Source organism: Trachinotus anak, unplaced genomic scaffold (genome assembly GCF_046630095.1).
Source record: "Trachinotus anak isolate AG129_WGS33_773 ecotype Australia unplaced genomic scaffold, CSIRO_AGI_Tana_v1 ptg000032l, whole genome shotgun sequence".
Classification (NCBI taxonomy): domain Eukaryota; kingdom Metazoa; phylum Chordata; class Actinopteri; order Carangiformes; family Carangidae; genus Trachinotus; species Trachinotus anak.
This window is the reverse complement of record NW_027273883.1, coordinates 29,282,759-29,297,097: the sequence shown is the minus strand read 5'-3', so window position 1 is coordinate 29,297,097 and position 14,339 is coordinate 29,282,759. Positions and strand designations below refer to the sequence as shown.

Below are 14,339 nucleotides of genomic sequence, written 5' to 3'. Positions count from 1 at the left end.
CTTTTCTCTCCCTTGTCTCCCCAGGATGTCTAGGATGACCACTCTCGGTCTCTCTTATTGTACACTTTTGTGTCTTTATTCGGCTGCAGTAAAATTATATGTGTGTATGTGTGTGTTCTCTGTTAATCGTCACAGGTTTAGTCCATACGAGTGGTATAACCCCCATCCCTGCAACCCCGACTCGGATGTGGTGGAAAACAATTTCACCCTGCTAAATAGTTTCTGGTTCGGAGTTGGAGCTCTCATGCAGCAAGGTAGACGCCTCTGCCTGCCACCTTTTTCTAGTACAAGTCCCACTTTTTTGCTGGGGTCAACCTTGCTCTTTGACCATGACCATGCATGGGGGCCTCTGTGCATGTAGCTAGATGCTTCACTGGTATTGTCTAGCAGGATGGACCAACTGGAATTTGAATGATATGATCAGTGAATGGGGATGGTGCGCCTGCATGTTCCCCTTATCTCTACCCTCTTCTCCCCTTCCTTCCTCCCTTTCCACACCGATTCACAGCTGTTTGAACAGGTAAGTGTCCGCACACAGAATACCTGAGATGAATCAGATGGGTGAATGAGAATGTGAACTCAGCAGCTTACCCTGCCTGTGTGGTTTTATTTCCTTCTGCCAAACCAATGCCATATCTTCTCAACTAGTTGGAATCCTTAGACTGAGAAAAAAAAGAACAACCAAAATTTCACAAAATAAATAAATAAATAAAACCGTGGAATGGCTCATATGATTTACAATGCCTGTCGCAATGGGAGATTTGTAGCATTTTTTTTTAATGAGCATTACTTCCAAGCAACTGACAATAGAGCAGGTAGTGATGATTTTAGGGCCTGGAAAGCATGGTAAACACTGTATGTCTGTCTTGCATCTGAACAGTGGATTGGAACTCTCAATGCTATAGTCAAAGCTGCTTTAAAGGGTCAATTCACCTGAATTACAAGAGATAAAAAAAATACATCTCCATTACCTCTCATGGTATCTACTGATTCAGATAGTTGTTTTTTTTCTGTGTTACACTGTATATACAGTATATATAGGTTTTCAATATTAGTGTCTGTGAGATTTTTTTTTTTTTTTCTGCTGACTACAATGGAGGACAGAGGAATTTGAATTTTGGTAAAATTTCCAAACCTTGATTTTAAGAGTATATTTTAGAATTCATATATTCAGAGAGAAAATTAAAATGCCCAGTATAAATAAGTAAAATATACTGAAGTTGTTCAAATTCAATCTTTCCAATTCTAAATGAAAAATACAAGTCAGAGCTTTTTTCAGGATCTTTTAACCGTATATGATGGTCTTTCTCACTGACACTATACAGTATAACCAACCTGTCATGTGATGGCAAAGACTTTGAGTTTTCTTTATTATTGCAGTATTTTATATTTACACTTTCATTTTCCTTCTAAAGTTGACAAAGAGTGAAAAATCATCACCGCTTTAAACTGGATGTTTTTTTTTCTATAAATATTATGTAGTGGTTGAATTTAACAACTGTTGTTTTACATGTAGATTACATAAAATAAGATAAAAAAATCTTTCTGGAAACACTGTTCCAGGTGCTCTGGATAATCCACAAAACACCCTTTTTTTTCACCTCCACCTTCATATTCAGATGGAGGGAATCTCATCGACTCATATCTCATTGACAAGTACAACAAAGCTGTCTGCATGACTAGGTACCACTAGAGGTAAATGAGAAAATGTGTTTTTGGGTAAAGTGACCCTTAAGTCCACAGACATCTCAGTCTTCCCTAGGATTTAGTAGCTGATAACGTATTTCTTGACGGCTGTCTGCATGCTATGACTAATTTTTTATGCATGCTTACTTTTATCCCCAAATTAGCAACTAACTTTTTTCACAGATTTTTATTCATTTGACACCTAAAGTACAAATATTATTTGAATTATTACAGATCAAAATATGATGACTGGTCTGACTGTAACTTTGCCCCAACAAAAACCACCCAAAAGATTCTATTAAAACAGCATAAAACATGGATCTGGTCGAGATTTATGTGAATGTCTTTAGCTTTTAGATGCAGTCTAGTGTCGTGAAGTGTTGTGTGAAAAGCCAGCAGAACAGATGGGGGGCTGACCAGTTGAGAAGATGTGGTTGAGGGCCAGAAGCCTGTGGGATTAGACTGGATGAACACACAGTGTCTGCGTGGCACTGTGCTGGTCTACACTGTAGAGAGGCTCCCCTGCCTGGTGGCTCACAATGGCCCCCAGAAAACTGTGGGATGTGCTGTTTGGTCATGACGTTACCTTGGGTACATGACAGTCAGCCCCAACCAGGCTCTGTTTGGGTTCCACTCACTTCCCTGAAAGGGTCATCCCTCTTTTCTGTTCGCGTTTCTGAGGTGGAACAGGATTAGAAGCCTGGAGTAACATGATAACATGTTCCACTTTTAAACAAACCTGCATTTGATAGCTTGCCATGGGAGTGACACAGGACAAGCAGAATCCACTGCTAACAGTGCTGATGAATACAGTAGGTGTTTGTGTTCATGTCTGTTTCCTTGACCTTTGTTCTTGGTTATGGTTTGATGAATGGGCAAAGTGGGTGGCTAGTTGCCATCCTGGGTGACTCTGATACCACCTCTGAGTAGTGTTAATGGCTGGTGGCTAACGAGAGGTTAAACAATGTGTTTTTACTGCACTGGTTAACCTTAGCTTTTGGAGGGTCCTCTGTGAGATTACCATCAACGGGGACCCTCTACGTTTAAGTCACACAAATACTTTTTAATCTTTACTTAACCTTCAATCAATGTATTTTACTTAAGTCAACAGCTGTTAGTTTGAAGTAGCTTTTTTGTAAAATCTGTGTCAGCACTCTAAATTTTCAGTGATCATCCTTCACACATTTAACAGTGATGATTGAGATAAACCACAGCCATGTTTAACAGTTGTGCATTATGACAGCTCCCTCTCACAATCCATAAAACCACTTACTGACAGGTCTACTGAGTGGTGAAGCAGGCACAAGTATCAATATGCAAACAGATGTTTGGGGACATTTCTGCATCCATTTCTGTCTAACTGTGGGACAGGAAATGGGGCTGGAGTACAATCTGATGAAAAGAATGAGTATGCATTTTCTGTCTTTGTGCATACATACAGTTTTACTGTGAATCTACATGGGCATTTGATTTGTTTGTATGTTTCAGATACGATATGTGATGCACACAAACTGAATGATACTTCTCCATGTTTAGTTATGTCTTTGGGAACAGTAAGCAGACTGGAGGTCTGGTTGGTTCATCACATAACCAGATCAGTGATGTATATTGGCTTAAAACCATTCAGTGCTTTATAAACCACTAGAGATGTAAATGTAGTAATTGTATGCTGACAATTTAACACCTTTCCCTGTTTGCTCCTGCTGCTAGACAGCTCACTCAGGAAACTGGGAGAAAGAAAGTTTGATTAAAACTGAGAGTGCCGACTGACTCTCTCACAAAGGGAGTGGAGCACAGAGCTCTTAACCTCCTATCTCTCTGGCTCTTTGTCAGCTTTCCCTCTGAGTCAGTTTGCAAAATTCCAGCTTTCAATTGCTTAAGCCTCTACAGTAGAATTGTGCTGCTATAATACAGGCCCACCTTCCTCCACCTGGAAAACAAACCTCACTCTCGCTCTACCCATGCACATATGCTCCTTCATGCTCTGCATACATTCTGCATAAAACCTGAATGAAAAACAATGAGATTAACTGAAGGGTTTGTGCGCTCTACTACAAGGAATTAAAAATTGTGAAAGTAACTAATGCTGTGCTAAGATAAACAACTCCATGTAGAAAGTATAAGGGGCTGGTCAGACCACTGTTTGTGCCAGAGACATTTCTGAACAAAATCAATTCAGTTAATAGAAGTGGTGCAGTCAGTGGAGTTACTCACAGGGACAAAGCAGTTTAAGTTTGGAGGACTTCAAATTCATGCTGTTGAGCAATTGCTAACCAGCTTGATAGGGCTGGTCTTTTAGGACCGGAGAACTCAAGAATCCAAACTATGGGAAGGAGCTGTGTCCAATTCTATTTATAAACCCTGTCCTAGTAGAGTATTCTGGCATGGCAATACCAGTAAAATTATTTGTTGTTTGGTGTAAGGCATTAATTACCCTAAAGCCTTATGGCTGTTCCAGCTACTAACAGGTCATGATATATTCTAAATGCCTGACATTGAAAGCCAACAAGAAAAGGATTCAAGCCTTACATGAGATCCTGCTGAGCTTCTGCAGTTGCTCCACTTGTTCCTCACAGTGTTGCTCTGTGTGATTGGGCCGATCTTCTCTGGTTTGCTCCAGTCTGTGCTAGCCCTCTTCTTGTGTTAACAACCATTCACTAAGACAGAATTTATGAATTTATGTTAACAACTCGATGCAAAACGCTTGAGGGTAAATCTTCAAATCTTTTGCATTTATCTGCAGTAGGCCACTCTCATGTGTCTTTACCTCCACTCAAGCACCCTTTCTCAGGATGTCTTCTTTTGGGCCAGCTTGTACTAACCTTTGTAAAGTTGTTTCTGACTAGCTATCCATTCACTGCAACTGAATTTCCCCTTTGCCACTTACTGATAGGGATGTTTCTGTCACATTTTGTATTTAAAGAGAATGGAGAGTTATATTGGAAATATTAGTTGTAAAAGAGGCAGACAGTGTGGACAAAAAGTCCTGGGTATACAGGAAGGATTCACCTCACCAACATAAGATTAAATACTAATCACCAGGTCCAACCATGAGCCAGCCCACTCTGTCCAATCTGTGAGTCTGTTTCTGAGTGTGTGATCCAGGCAGCAGATGCAGAGGCCTAGCCTGGGTGCTGCTCCCTCTCCAGCCTAGTGCTGTACCAGACCTCACCCCACCTCCTCTGCTCCTCTTGTTCAGGATCTGAGCTCATGCCGAAAGCCCTCTCCACCAGAATTGTAGGAGGAATCTGGTGGTTTTTCACGCTGATCATCATCTCCTCCTACACGGCAAACCTTGCGGCCTTCCTCACTGTGGAGAGGATGGAGTCACCCATTGACTCTGCTGATGACCTGGCCAAGCAGACGAAGATAGAATATGGGGTGGTAGAGGATGGTGCCACCATGACCTTCTTCAAGGTGAGTTACAACTTGATCTTATTAAATGAAACACAGTGTTATGCTTCCCTGTATCATCCAGGGATTTACAGGTGCACCACATATTTTTGTCAAGGCACTAAAACTCGAAGAAGCTCAATTAAAAAAAGCAAAGACGATTAGTTCCTGCAGAAGTTCCCCCCCAGAACTGGAGGGATTATGAATTAATTCTCTAATAATATCTATGTTATTTTCTCATTTCAAAGGAAACAAGGGCAATAATAAGTACATAACAGAGACCTCAAAATAAAGTGCTTAATTTTACAAAAATGTCCCAAAAACTTCAGTTTCCCTTTTCATTCTTTTTTTTTTGTTAACTCCATTTCACATCTTAACAGTGTCAACCATTTTTATAACAAACAATTGTTATAATGTGTTGAGACACATTATCTTTTACCATGTGTCACTCACTGACTCGAGTCACAATGATTGGCTGAGTAGTGTCATGTGACCAGTGCCATAAAGGCCAGAAGAGCTGTACCGGTTAAAACAGAAATGCTCTATCAAACGTTAACTAATCAACTAATTAATTTATAGGTTATACATCCGGGTCCGAATAGGACGGCGTCTTGGTCGGATCTGGACTTTTTCTTTCAATTATATCACCTGAACAATTTAACAGGGCATTACCTTCCAAAGTGCATAGAGTTGTTACAAAAAAATGTTCTGATCTTCCACCACTTTGTATTCAAGCAGCGCAACTATAGTAATGGTAACAGTTTTTGATCTTATCATCAGTTGTCTCATTTTTAGCCACACTAGCAGCATGTCTTTATGGATGGAAATTACAGGAAGTCAGTCAGTGGGTTTTCTCACTTTCTTCCAGAGTGACATACTTAGACAAATGGTGGGTGCATTTTTTACAGATAATGGTGTGTACAAAGGTCGCAGGATCCTTATGATTCTCACAATCTCCTGACTTTTAATGTAGCACCATCAGCAAGTTGAATTTTGTGTTTTTTGTGATTTTGTATTTTGGATAGATTGTAATAACATTGGTGATTCTTTGAGATATCGACGCATATCATCATCAGATCAAAAACTGAATTTGCTGTTGAGAGAACTTGACTTGGCTCTCTGAACCACACAGCAGTAACAGCTCTGCCCCTGCCAAAGGCTCTGCTTGGTAATCCCCTCCATATATGATCTTATAGAATACCTAGCGTATATCAAGAATGCTGTATTAATCCAGCCAAGTTTGAAAACTTTTCTTGATTTTTCTCATGCAATCCATCGATGGCACTTGGATTTGAGACGTAGCTTTTTTCTTTTTTCACACCTTGTTTTCATCCATCTGTTTAATAAGCACACATGCATTTGCAGGTACTGCTCACACACTGAGGCAGTTGCGATTAATATGTTTGTGTGTTTCGTCTTCACACTGAAGCATGCTCTCACCAATTAATTAGAAAACTGCTGTGGGGGGGTGGCACAGTCTCTTTATATTTTCACCATACAAGTTAATGAAAACAACAGTTGGTGTAAGCATATGTACTTTTTAATCATCCTACCAATGATGAGGTCCCTCTGCAGCCATAATTTACAGCCTGCGGTCAGATAATTTACAGCCTGAGGTCAGATATAGTCAAAATCATTTGTGACCATGAGCTAGGTTGGTGTATATATATATATATATATATATATATATATATATATATATATATACATATACACACACACACACACACACACACACACACACACACACACACACACATATATGGGCGGCTGTGGCTCAGGAGGTAGAGCGGGTCATCAACTTATCAGATGGTCGGTGGTTCGATCCCCGGCTCCTCCACATGTCGAAGTGTCCTTGGGCAAGGCACTGAACCCCAAACTGCCTCTGGTGGCTGTCCCATCAGTGTATGAGTGTGTGTGAATGTTAGAAGCACTCCACTGTAGATGTAAGTGCTGTATGTATGTGTGTGTGAATGGGTGAATGCGGCTCACGTTGTAAAGCGCTTTGAGTGGTGAATAAGACTAGAAAAGCGCTATATAAGCAGTCCATTTACCTTTTTTTTATATATATATCTGCTCCAAACTTTTCATACCTTCAACAAAATCCCATAATAGTTGCTAACTTTTCTAATTAATTTAATGGTCATGAAAAAACTTAAAACAAAAAGCTGGTTACTACTCCATATCTTCCATTACTTTTACCTCAGGTGACTGATATACTGTATTTCCACACCTCACCAAAGATTTGACTTCCAGGCCAAAAACACTTTTTTTCTTTTTGATGTGCAGCAACCTTTAATGAACCAAAAGTCATTAATGGTTCAGTTTACCTACATTACACATTTTCTCATTTACCTCTAGTGTTATATGATAGTTTTTTTTTTTGTTCAGTTTTTCAGATATCTGTCTCCCTGCAAATACAATGGTGGTGAATGCAATTTAGTCTGTGGAGGTCATAGCATAGAAACATGACACTCAATAGATTAAACAACATCTCTATACACAATCAGTGTCCATAGACCTCACTCCAAATAATCCATCTGTCTGTGAATATGTACATTTGGAAGGTATTTCCTGCTTATTCTATGGCCACCTGCCAACAAAATGACATCTCTCCTCAAGTATTAGTCTTAGTATTAGTATTAGTTGCTCATTTATTGATATATGTTTTTACACACACACACACACAATAAAATAACTGATGTTATTTTAAAAGTTATTTTTTTCTCTTTCCTCCCCTACTATTAGTTCTGGTTGGTTAATCAAAGTTAATCCCAACAAGTCGTAGGTCGTTTGTTCGAGCCCTCTGAAACAACCCACAGGAGTTTCTCCTGAATTAGCGCCCCCACAACAGCACGCTTAATGGACTGTCATCACCATGGTTACTAACAGTCATGACTTGGTTGGGTTTAGGCACAAAAACTACTTGGGTAGGTTTAGGAAACGATTGTGGTTTGGGTTAAGATAAGTATTTCCTCAACATAACACAATCTTTGTTGTCATGGTTACAATAATAACAACATGGTTTAAGTTTGCTGAACTGTCATGGAGTGAAGAAAGACCACAAACTGCTACCTTCACGTGGGAATCGAACACCATTCCTCTGTGTGAAATTCCTGTGTTTTGTTGACCCATCCATCCACCCAACCTCCTCCCAATGCAGACTTTGTTGCACTATATACTACTGTATATAGTGCAACAAAGTCTGCATTGGGATATAGATATGTGTATATAGATTGTAGCTGACTCCTCCCACCCTGGACACAAACTCTTTGAGACACTCCCCTCTGGCAGGAGGCTGCGGTCCTTCAGGACCAAAACCTCTCGCCACAAAAATAGCTTCTTCCCATCTGCTATTAGCCTCATCAACAAGGCTAGAGAGCCCCACTGTTGCTGATCAATTGCACCAATCACCAGAAAAAATTCCTTGTATGTGAAAACATACTTGGCAATAAAACTGATTCTGATTCTGATTCTGATTCTGATTCTGATATCACCAGACTTTTTCCTTTGCTCCTGTCATGAGTCCTATGGCTACTAGATGTTGTCTAACAATAAAACGTAACTATGGGTCATAATAACCTGCTGCACAGACGACTTAGGGGCTTGATTTTTACAGGAGGACAGGCTCACACCTCCCAGACAATTACAATCTAAAATCTTTCATCTATTTACCACTCTACAGTTACACTGTTCGTATACTAGTATATAAGTAAGCATTGTGTCATTCTTCATAACTGCATGGGTCATAGCACACCTAATTTATACTATGGTCAAAAATTTTGGGAGTAATAATATGATCCCTCAATGGTAACTGTGTAGTGAATTATCATTCGTGGAATAAATGTCAGCAGAGACTATAAGTATGTAGTTCCTACAAAGCTAAATACACAAACTCACTTCAATATACATGTTAGAAGGGCTACTGCACAGCAGCTTTCAACACACTGTAATAACTAACTCTGTAATATGTGGTCTTTGCTTTTATTCTTTATTTGAGTGTTAATGAATCCAGGCAGATGCAGAGGACATTTGTCCTTCACTGAGTATTGACATTCTGTCCACAAATCCTGTCTGATGTGTTAAAAACTGTTCTGATGATGGAGTGTTTTGATCAGACAAAGGCATCAGTCTTATTTATGCTCATTTATACTCCCTCTATGTATGAAAATATATACGTACACTTCAAACAATGCACAATGCACATGGATACATCATTTACATGAGCATGGATGTTAAGCAACACTTCAACTAGACAGTGTTGGTTAGCATAAGTCCAGGTGTGGGCCAGAGTCTAAGTCTGGACCTCTGGACACGCAACTTTCTATCACAGCTGCACATCAAAAAAATTCAAAAGAATCCACTGAAGATGGTCAGAGATCAATGCAATAGAGTTTAGTCTTAAAGTAAAAGATAAATCTGAGCTGACTCTGGAGGCAAACTAAAAACACAGTGTCCAAGCCTCTCCTCTCCTCTAAATACCAGTCTCTGGGTGGAAGATCCACCCATTTTTCTAAAAACGACCAGTCATCACCCTGAAAATACTGGTGTCACAGAAAGTCCCCAGAGGCTGCCAAAGGACTAGTATATCCTCACTTTCTGATGCCAAGTGAGTTCTAAATGGAGTTGGAAACTCCCTGCTCTCTCACACCCATATTCTTTGTCCACAGACCCTTTTTCTTTTTGTAAACTTTATTCAAACAAAGTTATATGTTATCACAAACTTCCAAATATGATATTCTATCTTCAATTATGAACATAGTTCATATATTAAGTGGATAAATTCAGCATTTGATATATTTTGCAGTATAGAGTACATCTTCATAATGTTGGATCAGGGTGTATTTTGAAAATGCTTGGTCGTATCTTATGATGCTTAGTACATCTTTAGTCAAAAGTTACTACAACAAGAGCAGCAAAAAACTGTGGAGGAGGTTGTAATAATGTACCTTTTAAGAAAAAGGCAAAAGTGGAGACATGGTCGTAGACAGTCTGAGATGCCATTGAATACAAAAAAAAGAAAAAGAAAAAAGTTTGGGTGATTATGGACTTCTGCTGTAAAATACAAGTCTATGGATGGCTAATTATGTAAATGTCTGTATGCGATAATCTCTGAAGCATTGAAGCATCTCACTCATCTTCCTAGCAGGGACATTCCCCATGGACTGTCATTACAATAACACTGAATAATTGAATAATCAAACACACACCACAGCTGTGTCATGCTTGTTAGCTAATAAAAACACATCTTATTAAAGACAGTGTTGGTTTTTTCACCTAGTGTGTATAATGAGGTGATGACTGGCAGAGTTTGAGGGAGAGACAGTAGCCCTTTACATGGCTGTGGCACTGAGCTCCATGTCCCCAGGCTATACAAGCCTGACTTGTTTTGCATTTAGCCGTAAGACAGATGGAAGGAACACCTCCGGCATGGTGATTAAACCAAGTAGATTACTGAGATGATGTGCTTGATACCTAACAAAGGGAGGAGGCAACATGTGTAAGAAGGAAGGGACTAAGAAAACACAAGTATATTTTCTAACATGCTCCAGTTCATGGCTGTACAATCCAAAGTGTTTATGATCACATGCTTACAATAGCAGCAGACTGTTATTATATTTATAATGACAGATGAATTTTAAAAACAACAATTGCAATGAATCTATATCTAATTCAAGTCTGTTTCTTTCATATAGTGTTAAACTGAGGTGGAACACTGGATTAAGTATTTTTACAAGTTGCGACAATGGGGCCAGTATTGTTTTCACCTTATGAGTCTGTGTATGTGTGTGTGTGTGTGTGTGTGTGTGTGTGTGTGTGTGTGTGTGTCTGTATGTGTGTGTCTGTCATGGCAAAATGTGGCCCTGGAGACCCTAACTGTAGCAGGAACTCCCACCCACCACCTGTGTCATAGCTGAGCTTGCAGAGGAATAAATCTTGTCCATATACGATGATGTTTCCTTACCGGAGTTCTGCTTTGTTAATGTTTCTAATGGTACTGGTTACTCTTTGTACGGGGCAAAAAACTACGGCTATTATCAGCCACTAGTTATACTTTGTGTGGGGTCAACAACAAGGGAGGGGCCAGAGAATTCTGCTAAACTAAATTTTCTAATTCAAGCAAAGACAAATAGAGGCAAACTTTAAGCACAAAAATTATACTTACAATGTGTGTATTGTTAGAAAAATCACCTGCATTAACATCATATGCCAACATGGATCAATATGATATACGTCAGAACACACAGCCTACTGCTGGAATCATCGAAACAGTATTGCTCTTTCTAGTGAAACTAGAAAAAAATAGAATTTCTAATGTCCATAAATGAAAATAGTCCATTTATTATATAAAAATAGACACCACAAAAGCAGGTCATTATAACCTTTTCACTTAATTCTGTATTAAAACCAATAGAGTGATTGTTGTCAGTGCGTCCATGCAAGCGATGTAATATACAAACACGGCTCTGCACTTAACTGACTGGCTATTTGCCAACATTACATTTTCTTTGCATCATTGTTATGCCTTTATGGTCAGCTTTACTGTTCTAGCTCAGTCTCAGCACTCTCATTAGCATTGTTTTCACAGAGCCACAGAATTTTATATAGTCGTTATTTTCATTCATCCCAAGTGGCTCTCATGATTTAAAATATATATATATATATATTTCTGCTTAACTCAAAACAATATAATTCATGTGTCTATATTCTCATTATTTGAAGATTCTTATATCTCATGTTCTTTACAAATGTACAAATCACTTGCTTTGTAATCTTAATGTCCTCTTTCATTCCACCTCATGTGACACGCAGGTACAGAAAAAAAAATCAATGTAATTCTGTTTCTGTGCTACATTCTAGTATCTGATCTGCTGGTGTTGCAGTTGACTATTCCAGGTCAAGCAGAAAAAGCTAAAGAAGTGACTATGAGTGTTCCTTTAATAGGCACTTGTATTCACACTTCACAGTGTATCATAAACAGTATGTATAAAATCTGGTGTGAAAGAATTCTTCACAAAAGCAGAGTTGTTGTTTGTGCTGACAAAAACTGTTTCCCTCCGCTTTTTGGATTCTTTTTAGGGCCCTTTGAGAAGTATGCAAAACACTTTGGCAAGCAGCAAGCAATTCAAGGCTAGACTCGTACACACTGTACTAAACACTGTATGCACAAAAGCTGAACACATTGTGTTCACTCATTCAGTTTGACCAAGATAAACTGCGCTCAGACACAAACCAAGACAGTCACATCTACAGTAGCAAAACACACAGTTACATAGACACAATCACACAAACACAGTCACTCTCTCTCTCTCTCACACACACACACAAAGAAACTGGAGACGTAAAACACATCACTTACAGAGGAAAATTAACAAAAACTAAATATTAACAAAAAATGTCCAACAATAAGTATCCATAGACTTGATACAGCATTATGAAACTATTAAATATTAAATAACCTGCCACTTCTATAATTAACAGCAGCTAAAGTATAACTAAAGCACAATGTGAAGATGTATAAACAGTATAGACTCCACAGCTGCTGCAGCGCACAAACATATTTAAAAAAAAAAAAAAAGAACAAGAGCAGTTTAGCACACACATACAATAGTATAACATTGCTAGGCAACACAGTAGTTGATGATGTACAGTGCATTACAACAGTCTGACTTGTTATCTTACTCAGCTCCCCGAATGACAATCTGCAAGCATGATGCACCACAAAGTCCTTCACTATCTGCTTTATGTTAAACTTCTCTGCATTGAAAAATATAACAAGTCCATGCAGCCTCTGTCTCACTGTGCTCCTGGAAGTTTTCAAAGACTGAGCTGAATGTGGATTTGCCATCAAAAACAGCAGGAATCCAGAAGTTAGTACCTTAATGAAGGTGGAACTGAAAGCTTGAGAATCCACTGTGAATCTGAGCCAGACTCAGTATGCACCCGTTGATCACACAACATTGCAGGTGTGTTTGATATGATATGGGTTACGCATTCCCTCACACTCCTTCACACTCTGTCAGCAAATGTTAACATTTAAAACATGTATCTAGATTGTGTTCCAAGAGCAGTACCTCCCAGAACACGGAGCTCTGCCAGACACATCCTCATTTGTCAGTTCTCACAGTTTATCACAACTTCATCATGTGACTTTTACATGTTTTACTATGTTATGATAACACTCAAAAAAGTGCAAGTGCACTAAAAACAACCTTGTTATGGGAACAAGAGAAAATGTAACTTCTTTCTCTTGTTCGCTGCTAATGATGCTACACAGTCTTCACGGAAGCTACAGGATAGTTAATAGAATAGCAAGCGTATGTTGATTATTGTTTAGAAATTAAGACTTTGACACTCCCCTCATTAGATGAAAGCAGATTTGGCCATTTGTTCAAACTGTGAAAACAAGGCTAGTTTTACAGACAACCTCTTAGATTTGCATGAATATTGGCTGCAGTGTGGACGTAGCATTCCATGAACACTGTTTTAACAACTTTAGGTCTCAATCTGCTTCAGACAACGTGTTTGTCAGGTTGTCTAACAGGATCTGAGACCCTGTAGGGAAGCATGGAGAGAGGGTCCTGCAAAGTGGTGGGCGGCAAACACAAGAAACTTGCAAAGTCTAAAAGAAGTGATTTATTCATTTGGTGCAACCAAATTACACCTTAAAAAGAGAAGAAAAAGGGAATCATTATCTTGGCTTAACTAAGGAAAACACATCGCGAGCCATCTTTTCTACTCCTTTGCACTGGTCTTCTTTGTTTATTGTTCTAACATGAATCAAGCAGTCTGTTCTCAATGAATAACATAAAGCAAATATAGTCTTGCATCTCTAACATCATCATGTTGGATGAGTCTGTCCTCTGTATGTCTGCTATTGGATTTTACAGAATTGGGATGATTACTGTGCACTTTTGTTTCCTGTTCCCCAAGGTCCTGGAGCGTGTTTGATTTGTTATTTTGTTGACTCTGCAGTGTTGGCATGAAAATAGGCTCCATAGCTACGGTACTGTAAGCTATTTTGTGATGTTTTCAGGACTTGCTGATCCAATCCCACACCCCACTTGTACTCAGACATCTTAGAGAAGTGAAGCAAATAGAACAAATAATGTCTTGTCCAGAATCAGAATCAGAATTGGTTTTATTGCCAAGTATGTTTCCACATACAAGGAATTTGTGCTGGTGATTGGTGCAATTGAGGATCAGGGGGATCAGCAACAGTGGGGCTCTCTAGCCTTGTTGATGAGGCTAATAGCAGA

The 14,339-nt window shown here is 39.1% G+C and overlaps 1 protein-coding gene across 3 annotated transcripts in view; it reads left to right on the top strand.

Annotated features, from left to right (window-relative positions):
- LOC139613275 (glutamate receptor ionotropic, kainate 2) overlaps positions 1 to 14,339 on the top strand; it is a 296,545-nt gene that overhangs the window by 232,604 nt on the left and 49,602 nt on the right. For all 3 annotated transcript variants that reach the window (XM_071469775.1, XM_071469776.1, XM_071469777.1), the window contains 2 exons: positions 136 to 254; positions 4,886 to 5,103. In XM_071469775.1, coding sequence (XP_071325876.1) covers positions 136 to 254; positions 4,886 to 5,103 — 337 coding nt within the window. The remainder of the gene's footprint in view (positions 1 to 135; positions 255 to 4,885; positions 5,104 to 14,339) is intronic.